The 13,129-nt window shown below is 47.2% G+C and overlaps 1 protein-coding gene across 7 annotated transcripts in view; it reads left to right on the forward strand.

Moving 5' to 3' along the window:
* Positions 1-13,129, forward strand: part of usp13 (ubiquitin specific peptidase 13) — a 45,177-nt gene that overhangs the window by 9,982 nt on the left and 22,066 nt on the right. For all 7 annotated transcript variants that reach the window (XM_054790030.1, XM_054790029.1, XM_054790025.1 and 4 more), the window contains 4 exons: positions 887-1,029; positions 2,750-2,934; positions 12,483-12,580; positions 12,846-13,036. In XM_054790030.1, the coding sequence (XP_054646005.1) occupies positions 887-1,029; positions 2,750-2,934; positions 12,483-12,580; positions 12,846-13,036 (617 nt within the window). The remainder of the gene's footprint in view (positions 1-886; positions 1,030-2,749; positions 2,935-12,482; positions 12,581-12,845; positions 13,037-13,129) is intronic.

Here is a 13,129-nt window from a genome sequence, read left to right on the forward strand (position 1 = left end):
CTTTTTTCATGCATGCCGACATGTCCTCTGGACAAACGAGTGAGTGCACCCCCCACACTTATGACACCATGTCTTCTCAAGGAACCTCTCATGACTCATGCAGTAATCCCTCCCTTATCACGGTGAAGTGGCTGCAGGACACGACCGTGATAAGTGAATATTGGACGTTTTGGTAGTTGCAGCAGAGAAAACCTGTTTTTGAACATGATTAGAGCCCTCTAGATATGAAATAACACCCCTATAGTCACCTTTACACTCCTATTACCCAATATAGTAGACATAATAAGAGAAAATAAGGCCTATAAGACATAGAAAACCTGTTTACCGCCTTCTAAATGCACTTTTTAATGTTATGAGAGCCCTCTAGACATGAAATAACACCCCTGTAGTCACATTTACACTCCCATTACTCAATGTAGTAGATATAATAAGACAATATAAGATATATAAGACATAGAAAACCTGTCACCGATCTTCTAAATATGTTTTTAAAACATGATTAGAGCCCTCTAGACATGAAATAACACCCCTATAGTCACCTTTACACTCCTATTACCCAATATAGTAGACATAATACGACAAAATAAGACATATAAGACATAGAAAACTTGTTTACCACCTTCTAAATAAGTTTTTTCACATTATTAGAGCTCTCTACATATGAAATAACATCCCTATAGTCACCCCTACTACCCAGTGTACTGGACCTAATAAGAGAAAAACACATACAGTAATTGGTGGTGGAGTGAAGTGGTGAGGGATTACTGTACTCCTAAATCTCCACTGCTTCACTTGAGAGGATATGCTGTCATAAGCATTGAGCAAAATGGGAGGGGTGTGCCCACTGCTAGCGAACGCGGCCTCACCCGTCCCGTGGCTCATCCAGGTGACGATCGCCTGTGACGCGGTGCTGAACGCGCCGTCCGCTTACAAGAAGCAGGAGCCCGAATCCTGGGAGGAAGAGATCCAGGTGTCCCGACACGCCAGGAGCCTCAGACAGCTGGACAACGGGGTCCGGATCCCCCCCAGGTAGGAGTATGGTGCGTGAATGTGCTGCCTTTTTGACGGGGTGGATTCTTTTCAGTCTTTTTTTTTTTCTAAATATTTTGACTTTCTCCTTAAATAATATTTGCAAATGTTGTTGTCGTATTGCGACGGCTTTATTCCCGTAACATTATCACTTTATCCCGAAGTGACTTTAATATTTCTGCTTGTTTCTCACAATATTCCGAATTAGAACCCCAAAGCAATGTCTTGGATATTCATTTCTCCTCCTAATCTCACGTAGTTTATCCTCAGAAAGTGAGACTTTCTTTCTCATTCAACTTCTTCCTTTCAATATTTTGACTTTATTCGCACAAAATGACAGCTGTTTTTTTCCATTTTCCACGGCGTAAAAAAATACCACATTGTTCCTGAATATCTGCAGTCTGTGCTCCTAAATGACATCATTTCTCCTCCTAGTATTAGCAACTTATTCTTCTACAGTACGACCTTTCCTTTGTAATATTTGGACTTTATTCTCCTAAAATGACGGCTGTTTTTCCCTTTCTGCTGTTTGGTTTTTGACTTTATTGCCAAATGTTTTGACTTTATTCTCTGAACTTTTTCCCCAACATAATTTTCCAAAAATTACAACATTGTTTAGTTTTTTTTGTTGTCATTAAAAAGCAGCATTCACATTTCCTCATATTGCAAGTTTATTCTCGTAAAATTGCGACTTTTTTCCACATCGGAATACAAATGTTTTGTTTGAACATGTTGACTTTATTCTCAAAATTACAGTTGTTTTTTTTCCTGTCTGTGATGGTTTTTATTTTTATTTTACTTTTTTAAGCCATTTAATCCCAGCCATTTTTCAAAAGACAACCCCTCCAGTAGCGGCCATCTTAGACGATTTGGACGGATCTTTCAAGGCACCAGAATCTTGTGTTCTATGCTTAAGTAAGCATGCGACCCACCAAAAGAAAGGTTAGACTCCCATCTGTCATCAGAATAAAACGTTAGTTTCTACCTTTTTGCGTTGTTTAGTAATCAGCAGTAGAATAGGCGCGTTTCAGGAAAATATCAGTTCCTGACTAAAAGCAGCTTTTTGTGAAAAGACACATCAAGCTAACTTTCACTTTGACACAAATATTGCTTGCTTTTGTGACATCTGAAATATGTAAACAACTACACCGACATAAACAAGACAAAAACCATCCAAACATTCGCAACTAAATGGTGTGTGTGTGTGCCCGTGTGTTAAAATGTCCCTAGAACGCATGACCTTCCGCACGCTACACTCCCCCACGCTCTTCCACTTCCTCCTTGCCGTGAAGCGCACGAATATGACGACGAAAAAGATCCATGCTGAGCTCTGAACGGGTGCACTTCTGCCACCTTGTGGACGCTTTTATGGCTTAAAACTGCTTGAAAAGTCACTTCTTTATTGCGCACTTGCATCAGCACCTCTTTTTGCCTCTTGTGCAAACAACAACAACGTAAAAGACGTACAAATACGACTTTTGGAGCGAGCGTTGGGGTTTAAAAAAACCTGCAAATACGTCTTTGGGAGGGAATTTGAGTTCATTTCCCGTTTCTTCCCGTCATGGGGAAGCGAGCGGCACGGGTCGGATGGAACGTCCCGCATCCGTGGCAGGTTTTCTTGGTAGTGGATGAATCAACAAGATTAGATCCTGAATGACGTTCAAGATCATTCCAGCACTTCTCAGCGGGCGCTAACAGAACTTTCTCTCCCTGCTGACAGCGGCTGGAAGTGTCAGAAGTGCGAGATGAGAGACAACCTGTGGCTGAACCTGACGGACGGTGCGGTGCTCTGCGGGAAGTGGTTCTTTGACGGGAGCGGCGGGAACGGCCACGCCCTGGACCACTACAAAGAGACCAGCCACCCCCTGGCGGTCAAACTGGACACCATCACCCCAGATGGAGCAGGTCGGACACCCATCCCGTCTTTCTGCGCTCCGATCCCCTGCTGTCATGGACACCTTCTGTTCCATGCAAGTCCTGTCTAACCTTTTTCAAGCTGATGTTGGCGCGGAAACGCCGTCAATGAAAGGCGGCCGTTACGAAATAAACGTATTGGCGCCAACGTTAGACGGTATCTTTCCCCTCGAAAAAAGACCAGATCTACGCAGACAAACCAACAGGTGGCACCAAACAGAGAAAGAGCTTTTCTTCTCGTCACTCACGCGCGTCGAAAAACAACAGAGGAGTTGTGATGCTAATTTTAACACCATTGCTCACAATTCCGCAAGCTACTGTCGTCTGTTAAAAAAAAGGATTCATTTCGTTTTTTTAGTGTGTTTTGGTTTTGTCTAAAACGGGTCTTGTAAAGGTGGCTTACCTGTTAAATAACAATCATTTCTGGAAAAAGAAGGGAAAATGAAGGACATTTTGATCTTCCACCGAAATGGAGGGGATTTTCTTTTTTAGTTCAAATACAGGAAGCAATTAAAATGGGAGAGAGTTTTAAAGATTATACTCTATATAGCTATATACTGTACTGTATATATAGGATTATTGTCAAGTGTTTTTGCTTTTCGCCGTGCTCCCCACACTTGGAGGGGTGTACCAACGCTGAACAATTAGGCAGGACTTCACTCAATAAGCCCAGACTGTTTCCTTTTTTCCTTTTATTTTCCAGTAGGTGAAAAACCTTAAAATGACAAACACCACATGATTAACATTTTATACCCAAGTACTCACAAATCAAATAATTATCAAAACCCACAGTAATGAACAATTAATACAACACAATTAATTATCAAACCCTTAAATATTAGCCATTACACAAGTACATGAAAATAGATTAAATTCTCTCCTTTTAAGTTAAAACAGATTTTAAATGAATTATTTCAGTGTGAATGCATAAAAATACATTTTTAACCACAGGAAACAATGAATTAATGGAACAAATTAAAGCCAACACAACTTAATAAATACCGAATTAATTAACCACAAATTTTACAGGCACATATTTACAATCCATATCTGATATAAAATGATTATCTAGCAGTGAACCAAGTGACTCATTTCCCCCACACGCAACCATTTACTCAGCCAACATTACACAAAGCACCTTGCCCCACATTCCAATGCCACAGCAGCGCAACAAGTGCCGCACATCCACAAAGAAAATAGAAAGTGATCTTACCGGCTGTCTGTTCAGCTCTTGTTGGTAGTATTCTCACAGCTCTGTGGAGGAACTAAAACCTTTGTTCTGCTATATAGTGGCGTCTCTTTACTCTGCTTAATTTGACACAGCTGCGTAATTAGCGCGCTCGCGCACCAGCCGATTAGACGGGAGCGCTCACCGCTGTACCTTTCCATGAAAGTAAATTGGCTTTGATCATGTGACTTGACTGGCCGAACTAACGCCGAATTGTATAAAACCCCTCTCTAGTAACCTGGTTAAATACGGGAGTGGATGTGCGCTACCAAGTGCTCTCTTAAAGAAACCTGCGCTAATCTAAACAGGGTTCAGCCTGTTGCCGAGCGCGTCACAGGGCCGCAGCACTCGCGGGCTCGCGCATCAGCCGGCAAAACAGCTGATCGCCGTAACAGTGCTTTATTTGGTCTCAAAAAATGTTGACAATAATATTGTTTGGCGTCATTTTGTGGGACAATAAACATTTCAAAATGCAAACACAAACATTTAAAAATTGTAGGATTTCTAAACATGGTACATGTATGCTGTAAACAGCTGATCGCCGTAACACCTCCCACTCAAGCTTTCTGGACTTAGTCAGAAAGGTTGCAAAACTGAAAAGGCGACCAACTACCAAACACCTTCCCCACTAGGGGCACTGCTCCTCTACAGGTAAAAGAACTACAAGCCGCCTGACATCTCTGCGCAATACTACACCATTAGACCTCTCTCTCCGGTCACTCAGAGCTGTGGAGTGGATCACTGCCTGCTGATGGTGGACTGAGGCACAGTTGCCTGGAGTGACAAGAACCTCAACATCCCTAACAACGCCCTTTGAATCGGGAGCTACAGTGACGACTCTACCAAGTCTAAACTGCCCCCGCAAAGCATTTTGATCACAAAGCCAAACAACATCACCGACGGAGACATTTCTTTCTGTAGCATGCCATTTTGATCTAACAAAAAGGTTTGGGCCAGCAAGCTGGGACCATGCTTTCCAGAACTCGTTGACTTGGACTTGGATTTCTCTGAGCCGCTTGTAGGGATAGCCCTGGAAATCAAAAGACTTGGAGTCACCACTGTGAGAGGCTCGGCCCATGAGGAGTGAGTTTGGTGTCACGTACTCCACGCGGTCCTCCCGACTCTGGACTCTTGCATCAATAGGGCGCTCGTTTGCCAGGTTAGCTGCCATTTGGAGGGCTGTGAGGAACTCACTGAAGGTAAGATTAAGCGACTTGCTCAAACTTTGAAGAGCTCTCTTGGCAACCTTCACGGCAGCTTCAGCAGCTCCATTCCGATGTGGTGAGTCGGCAGGGTGTACTTTCCAGGTCCAGTCTGTCCCATTTGTCGCTGCATACTCCTCGAGGCTAGCTCTGTCTTGGCTCTTCAGGAAGGCATACAAATCCCCCAACAAGGACTTTGCACCAATGAAGTTGGTCCCAGGATCTGACCAAACCTTGAGGGGGTGGCCTCTGATGGCAATGAATCTTTGGTAGGCCATTAGGAAGCTCTCTGTGGACATACTGTTGACCAGGTCTATGTGCAGGGCCCGGCTCGCCATACAGCAGAAGATGACCCCCCAGACCTTCATGGATACTCTTCTTTTGACATCGTCCTTCACCAGGTAAGGTCCAAACAGGTCAACTGACATGAACTGGAATGGCGCAGCAGGTCTTGATCTTTCCCCTGGCAGGTCACCCATCACCTGTTGACAGACTTGAGCTCTGGCCTTCCTGCAGTGGACGCACTGGTTAACGGCTTTCTGGGCCAGCCTTCTGGCTTGCACAACCCAAGCCCTCTTTCGCATCTTGAGTAGAGTCCCGGCAACTCCTTCATGCCCTTCTTGGTGACTCTGGCGTGCAAGCAAAGTCCCCAGCCAGGTGTCAAAGGGGATCAGAGGAACAGCCAAGCCGTCTTCTTTGAAATGCTGGATTCTGCCTCCGCATACCAATAGCCCACTTGCCTCGTCCCTGTACACGACCAGCCGGTCCGTTGTGGTGCTGGGAAAAGTAGCTCCTACTTGTGCCGCTAGACAGAGGTCTCGGAAGGCATCCTCTCTTTCTGCCACGGTGACTGTGCCATTGAACGGGACTGCCTCCCACTTTGATCTTCCTGTGCCACGAAAAAACTTCTTTGCTGCCCTCCAGACCAGTGCGAGTGACTTTTCCAGTCTGGTTAGGCTGCTGAATATCCATCAGACTTGTGACAGCATCTCCGGCAGGAGGCCGGTGCAGATCAGTGGGGCTTAAGATTAGTTCAGGCCTGGGCTCCGCCTTCTCTCCAGCTCGGGTCAGGGCAGCAACAAACGTCTTTCTCTGGATGCGCATGAGGTTCTCTTTGGCCTTGACAGCAACATCTTTGGCGGACTTCACTGGCCACTCTGTCTCTGGGAGACTTAGGAACTTAGGACCCTGCTGCCACTCTGTGCCTTCGTCCAGCTCCTTGGGGCTCGCCCCTCTTGAAATAATGTCTGCAATATTGAGGGGCCCAGGGATCCACCACCAGTCTTGGACATTTGTACTGCCTTGGATCTCCCCAATTCTGTTGGCAAAAAATGTTTGATAGCCGTAGTTTTCACGTTGGATGGCTCCAAGGACTGTCTGGCTGTCGACCAGGTGGTGCCACTTCTCCACATGGATGCTGCAGTGTTTCTGGAAGTGCTTTTTCAGACGAGCTGCATAGACTGCTCCGCAGACCTCAGCCTTGACAGCGTCCCCCTTGTGATCTAATGGCGTCAGTCTGGCTTTCGCTTCGACTAGTCGTATGGTCACGTCTTCTGGTACCTGCCACCGAAGGTACAATACGGCACCATAAGAGCGTTCGCTACCATCAGAGAAGGTGATACCACAGGGCTTGGTACATGGGTCAGGTGGCGTCAAGGCTCTGATGAACCTCACCTGGCTGAGCTCAGCGTAGTCTTCCAAGAGGCAGATGGCATCTTCACGGAGGCCCTCAGACAAAGGCGCATCCCACGTGTCTACTGCTGGACTGTAGTTGACCTTTGCCTCCTGGAAAGCTCTCCTCACCAAGATGGCTCCCTTTTGTTTGACAGGAGTTGCAAGGCCTAGGGGGTCGTATAGCCCAGAGACTTGGCTGAGGAGCTCTCTTCGGGTGAGTGGATCTGGCGCGCGAGCCCTGACTTCCTCTCTTGACAGGTTTTCTTCGAGTCTCATTTTCCTTTTCTTTTTGGAGAAGTTCACAGCTACCATCAAGTGAAGCTTGTCACTCTCAGGATCATACCCAAGGCCCAGGGCTTTATTGTTCTCCTCAGAGAGTTGGTTTGGGAGGACCATCACTGGGGGTGCTTCCTTCTTTAAGTGCCTTGATTCTGACCTCCCACTTTGGCCGGAGTAAACCCATGGCTTCATGTAGAATCCTCCGGCTTTCAGGATGCGCTCAACATTGGTCGTTATTTGCTTGAGCTGGCACAGGTCATCATGCGAGGTCAAGATGTCGTCCACATAAGCGTCTTGCTCCAACACTCGACGCTCTCCTTCAAGATGGCGAAACATTGGCAGGTTGGCTGTCTCCCGCATGGCAACTTGAGCGATACAGCCGGCTGGCTTATCGCCTATGTTAACTCTAGTGATGGCGTATTCCTGGACGTCCTCTTCCTCAGAGTCTCTCCACAGGAAGCGATGCAGGTGTACTTCCCGGTCCTCAAGCCATACAGAATTATACATTTTACTGATGTCCCCAAGTGCTGCGAAGACACCTTGACGAAACCGGGTGAGGACAGCACGGATGTCATTGAGGACGTCTGGACCCTTCATGAGCAGGTCGTTCAGGCTCTGGCCTCTGAATTTCTGGCTACTGTTCCAGACGAGGCGGACTGGCGTAGTCACAGAGCGGGGGTTTGGGGCAATCAAGTGGCTGATGTACCATACAGGTCCAGACCAGCTTGCCAACTCTTCTTTGGACAGCTTGACAGCAGCGTTCCGCTCGACCATCTCATGGACTTGAGCTCTGTAGGCCGCCTTCCATCTTGGCTCCTTTGCCAACTGCCTTTCAGTCCTCAGGAATGCTGCTTCGACTGCTCTCCTGTTGTTTGGCAATGTTGCTGGATCCTGCACCCAAGGGTACTTTGCATGCCAGTGTGGTTTCTCGCTGTGGCGATCTCCACTGATGTAGGTCAGTCCACACTTTATTTGCTCCAGCTCTCTCTCCTCAGAGATTGTCATCTCCTTCCCTCCAGGTTGGCAATTTCCACATCTGCAGCCGCCACACCTGGGCTCACACGCAGCCCCGATGCTGTCCCACCTCCACCAGTCTATGAAGTCTCGGTTGGCAGCAGACGTGACTGCTTGGGTGAGTTGAAGGTGATGAACTGGGCTCCTGCTAGTGACCTCCTGGTATGCAACAGCTGCTGTGCGCATGGAGCGGGCAAAGTGGGTTCTAGATCCATGGGCTATGACTTTAACATCTTCCATGAGATCTGGATGAGAGCCACCCACTGCTTTCCCAAGGGGGCCATCCCACAGGACAAGGTCACCAACAGAGCGCACTTTTTGAGGGACGAGTCGGCCTTCCTTATGGCTGATGAGGAGCTTGATTTTAGTAGGACGGACCAGTTCATGAAGAGGGACATCCGGGAATATTTTTTGCAGTGTCTTGGGTGGTATGTGGCGATTGACCTCTGCAATGCTGTCCAGTCCGTAACACACAAGCTGGTGAGACCTCAGGGTTCCCTTTGCAGTTGTGACCCGGATCTTCAGGAAGTAACGCTTGGTGTCCACTGTCACTTGCATCCCGCCGACTCCATGGACTATGAGCGTCACATCCTCACTCCTCAGGTTTAGCTCCCCTGCAGCCGCATGAGTGATGTAGTTCGTGTCAGACGCCAAGTCAATCAGGGTCCCAATCCTCTGTCCAGCATTTGCAGTAACTTCCAGGATCATCATTATGACAGGGAACTCTTCGAATCCACTCTCTGCCAGCAAACTCCTCTCAGATACGGCTGAACTGAATGTCTTTGAGACTGAGTTGCAGAAGACATCACGACACCGCTGGGCTGAGTCAGGGGGCAGGCTTGTCAGGAACTCTTCCTGGGCCTCTGTGTACTTTTTCCATCCCCCTTTTGCTGGACTGAGCTTTGACTTCCTTGGCCCATCTCCCTTACTTGTAGCCTTGGGACAGAGGTAGTAGTGATGACCCAGGCCTTGAGCATCATTACACCCCTCGCTTTTGCACAGAAAGGTGGTCTTGCACTCTGCGTCATCATCGTGGACCTCCAGGCACCTCCCACAAGCGCCAATTTTTTTAACTGCTTCCTTTTTCTCTGCTATTTTGAGAGCTTTGAACTTCTTGCAGTAATAGAGTCTCTTTCTATGGCCCCTCTCTCCACAGACAACACAGGATGCTTGGGAGCTTGAGGAGTTGGTGGTTTTTGTTCGGGCATGTTTTTGTGGGACTCTTGACTCCCTCCTGCTAGGGTCATCCTCCCTGAGCTGGTCCAGCTGCTCATAAATCTTTTCCTGACTTCTCAGAAACTTAAGGAGCATGTCAAACCTCTCCTCAGGTGATGAGGCTTCCTCTCCTTCCGACACATGGACCAGCCACTCCTTCTTTAAGCCGTCTGGCAGCTTACTCTCCAGGGACTTGGTAACGAGTGGATTTTTCAGGGCCCCAGTGTTTCCTAGTTCACTGAGGTCATACAGGGCCTTTTCCACGACCTGTATTAAATCGACAATCTTCCTGGGTTGGTAACTTTTTACTGGTGACAGCGCCTGCAGCTCTTCAATGATTTCCAGGGCTATTGCTGTTTTATTTCCAAACCGATTCCCCAGCACACGAAATATTTCATCCGCCGTCCCATATGTTGACAGGCGAAGGTCCCTCACTACTTTGTCCTCCAGGCTGTCCAACAGCTGGATTTTCCTGACCTCCTTGGAGCCAGTTGGCTCACCTTGCCTTTGTAGTGCCTCCCACTCTTTCCTCCAGAGGTAGAAGTTCCGCTTGTTGCCGTCGAACTGTGGGAGTGCCGTTGGTTTCAGCTTGATGGTAGGTGACTGGTGTGGTGTCTCCTCAGAGGGCCGCTTGCTTTCCAGCTTCACCTGCAGCAAGGTAGCCTTGTCAGAAATTAACTCTTGCAGCGAAGTCTCCACATTCCTGACACGCTGCCGGAAGTCAGGCTGCTCTCCTTCTGGGACCCACCGCGTCCATTGGCGCATGGTCTGTTTTGCCATCTTCACCAGCCCCTCAAGGTTGCTGAGCATGAGATCGTATACCTCCAGCTTCAGGCTAGGTTTGTTGGCCACCACCCGCTTGCACTCTTTTTCAGCTGCTTCCACTGCAAGGGAGAGTTCGGAGCAGCCAAAGTTTTGCCATAGGACCCTCTGGACGGTGCCCTCCACTTCTTCAAGCCTCTGCTCGCAGTCCTCTGCTGTTTTTCTCACATCTGCATTGATGTACTCTTTAGCAGCAGGTTCGAGCTCCACCTCCTCAGTCAAGGTCTCCACCTCCTCATTTGCCTCCAGTACCTTTTCGACCTCAAGTGTGACCTTGCCGAAGGCATCCACCAGTTCTTCTGCCGACATTTTCTTGCAAGACTTTAACAATACGTTTGCTTGTCGGGTAAACCGCTGTTTGGCAGTCGTTCTCTCCCTCTTCAGCTGCTGCAGGGATTTTGACTCGGCCATTTTGGGCTTTACTGAGAACTTTGGGACACTGGACTTGGACGCAGCAGCGGGCGGGGCCTGGACGCAGCAACGGGCTGCAGCGGTTTTTCACTGTCAAGTGTTTTTGCTTTTCGCCGTGCTCCCCACACTTGGAGGGGTGTACCAACGCTGAACAATTAGGCAGGACTTCACTCAATAAGCCCAGACTGTTTCCTTTTTTCCTTTTATTTTCCAGTAGGTGAAAAACCTTAAAATGACAAACACCACATGATTAACATTTTATACCCAAGTACTCACAAATCAAATAATTATCAAAACCCACAGTAATGAACAATTAATACAACACAATTAATTATCAAACCCTTAAATATTAGCCATTACACAAGTACATGAAAATAGATTAAATTCTCTCCTTTTAAGTTAAAACAGATTTTAAATGAATTATTTCAGTGTGAATGCATAAAAATACATTTTTAACCACAGGAAACAATGAATTAATGGAACAAATTAAAGCCAACACAACTTAATAAATACCGAATTAATTAACCACAAATTTTACAGGCACATATTTACAATCCATATCTGATATAAAATGATTATCTAGCAGTGAACCAAGTGACTCATTTCCCCCACACGCAACCATTTACTCAGCCAACATTACACAAAGCACCTTGCCCCACATTCCAATGCCACAGCAGCGCAACAAGTGCCGCACATCCACAAAGAAAATAGAAAGTGATCTTACCGGCTGTCTGTTCAGCTCTTGTTGGTAGTATTCTCACAGCTCTGTGGAGGAACTAAAACCTTTGTTCTGCTATATAGTGGCGTCTCTTTACTCTGCTTAATTTGACACAGCTGCGTAATTAGCGCGCTCGCGCACCAGCCGATTAGACGGGAGCGCTCACCGCTGTACCTTTCCATGAAAGTAAATTGGCTTTGATCATGTGACTTGACTGGCCGAACTAACGCCGAATTGTATAAAACCCCTCTCTAGTAACCTGGTTAAATACGGGAGTGGATGTGCGCTACCAAGTGCTCTCTTAAAGAAACCTGCGCTAATCTAAACAGGGTTCAGCCTGTTGCCGAGCGCGTCACAGGGCCGCAGCACTCGCGGGCTCGCGCATCAGCCGGCAAAACAGCTGATCGCCGTAACAGTGCTTTATTTGGTCTCAAAAAATGTTGACAATAATATTGTTTGGCGTCATTTTGTGGGACAATAAACATTTCAAAATGCAAACACAAACATTTAAAAATTGTAGGATTTCTAAACATGGTACATGTATGCTGTAAACAGCTGATCGCCGTAACAATTATATTGTTATCTTATTCTTGTTCTATTGATATTGTATTATTATACTGGACGATAAGAGTGTATAGGTGACTATAGGGGTGTTATGTCATGTCTGGAGGGCTCTAATGATATTAAAAAGCGTATATGTGACCTGTGACTCTGCGTATACCCTTTTTGGTTTATTTATGGACCTATTTATTATTGTTATTATTAGTAGTAGTAATACTACTCTTTCTATCTTTCTTTCTTTCTTTTATTAACATCACTGCTAAAAATAACAATAATAATAATAACGGCCACAAAAAAGCCAAAGACAAAGCAAAGGACTGTTGCGTCACTGGCACATGCCGCATCGGCATGTCCAAGTCTTGTCTTGCTGTGTGCTCATGTGTGGATTCTGGACTAACGGACTTTCTGCTTGCAGATGTTTATTCGTTTGAGGAAGAGGAAGCCGTCCTGGACCCGCACGTATCGGAGCACCTGTCCCACTTTGGAATCGACATGCTGCAGATGCAGAAAAGAGTAAGCACTCTTCGTACGCTGAAGACGATCACGTTTCCGTGCGCTGCCATCGCATGAATTTGGTTGTTTGGTTCCTTCGTTGCTCGTGATGGCTGTTAGCATGTAGCATTCTCCTCCGCTACCCTCATAGCTAAAGCAGCTGAAATGGCCGCCATCGCCCCCTGGTGTATGGGAGGCCCCAACGACGGCATGAGAGCGCGTGAACTACTTTTGGAAGGTTTGAGCGCACGTAAACGTACTGAAGTGTGTTTTGGCTCCCACCAAGACAGAGAACGGCCACCGCACCGACAACAACGCCCGGCCACGGGTCAGCGAGTGGGAGGTGATCCAGGAGTCGGGCATGAAACTGAAAGCGGTGTACGGTTCCGGCTACACGGGCATCAAAAACCTCGGCAACAGCTGCTACCTCAGCACGGTCATGCAGGTCCTCTTCAGCATCCCCGACTTCCAGAGGATGTGAGTACACCGACCCCGCCCTCCACCTCTCCGATGGGCGGCTTTGACCGATTCCACTGAATGGAATGCTTCTTGACGCCCGCTGAACGTTTC

The sequence above is a fragment of the Dunckerocampus dactyliophorus genome, chromosome 10 (genome assembly GCF_027744805.1).
Source record: "Dunckerocampus dactyliophorus isolate RoL2022-P2 chromosome 10, RoL_Ddac_1.1, whole genome shotgun sequence".
NCBI lineage: Eukaryota > Metazoa > Chordata > Actinopteri > Syngnathiformes > Syngnathidae > Dunckerocampus > Dunckerocampus dactyliophorus.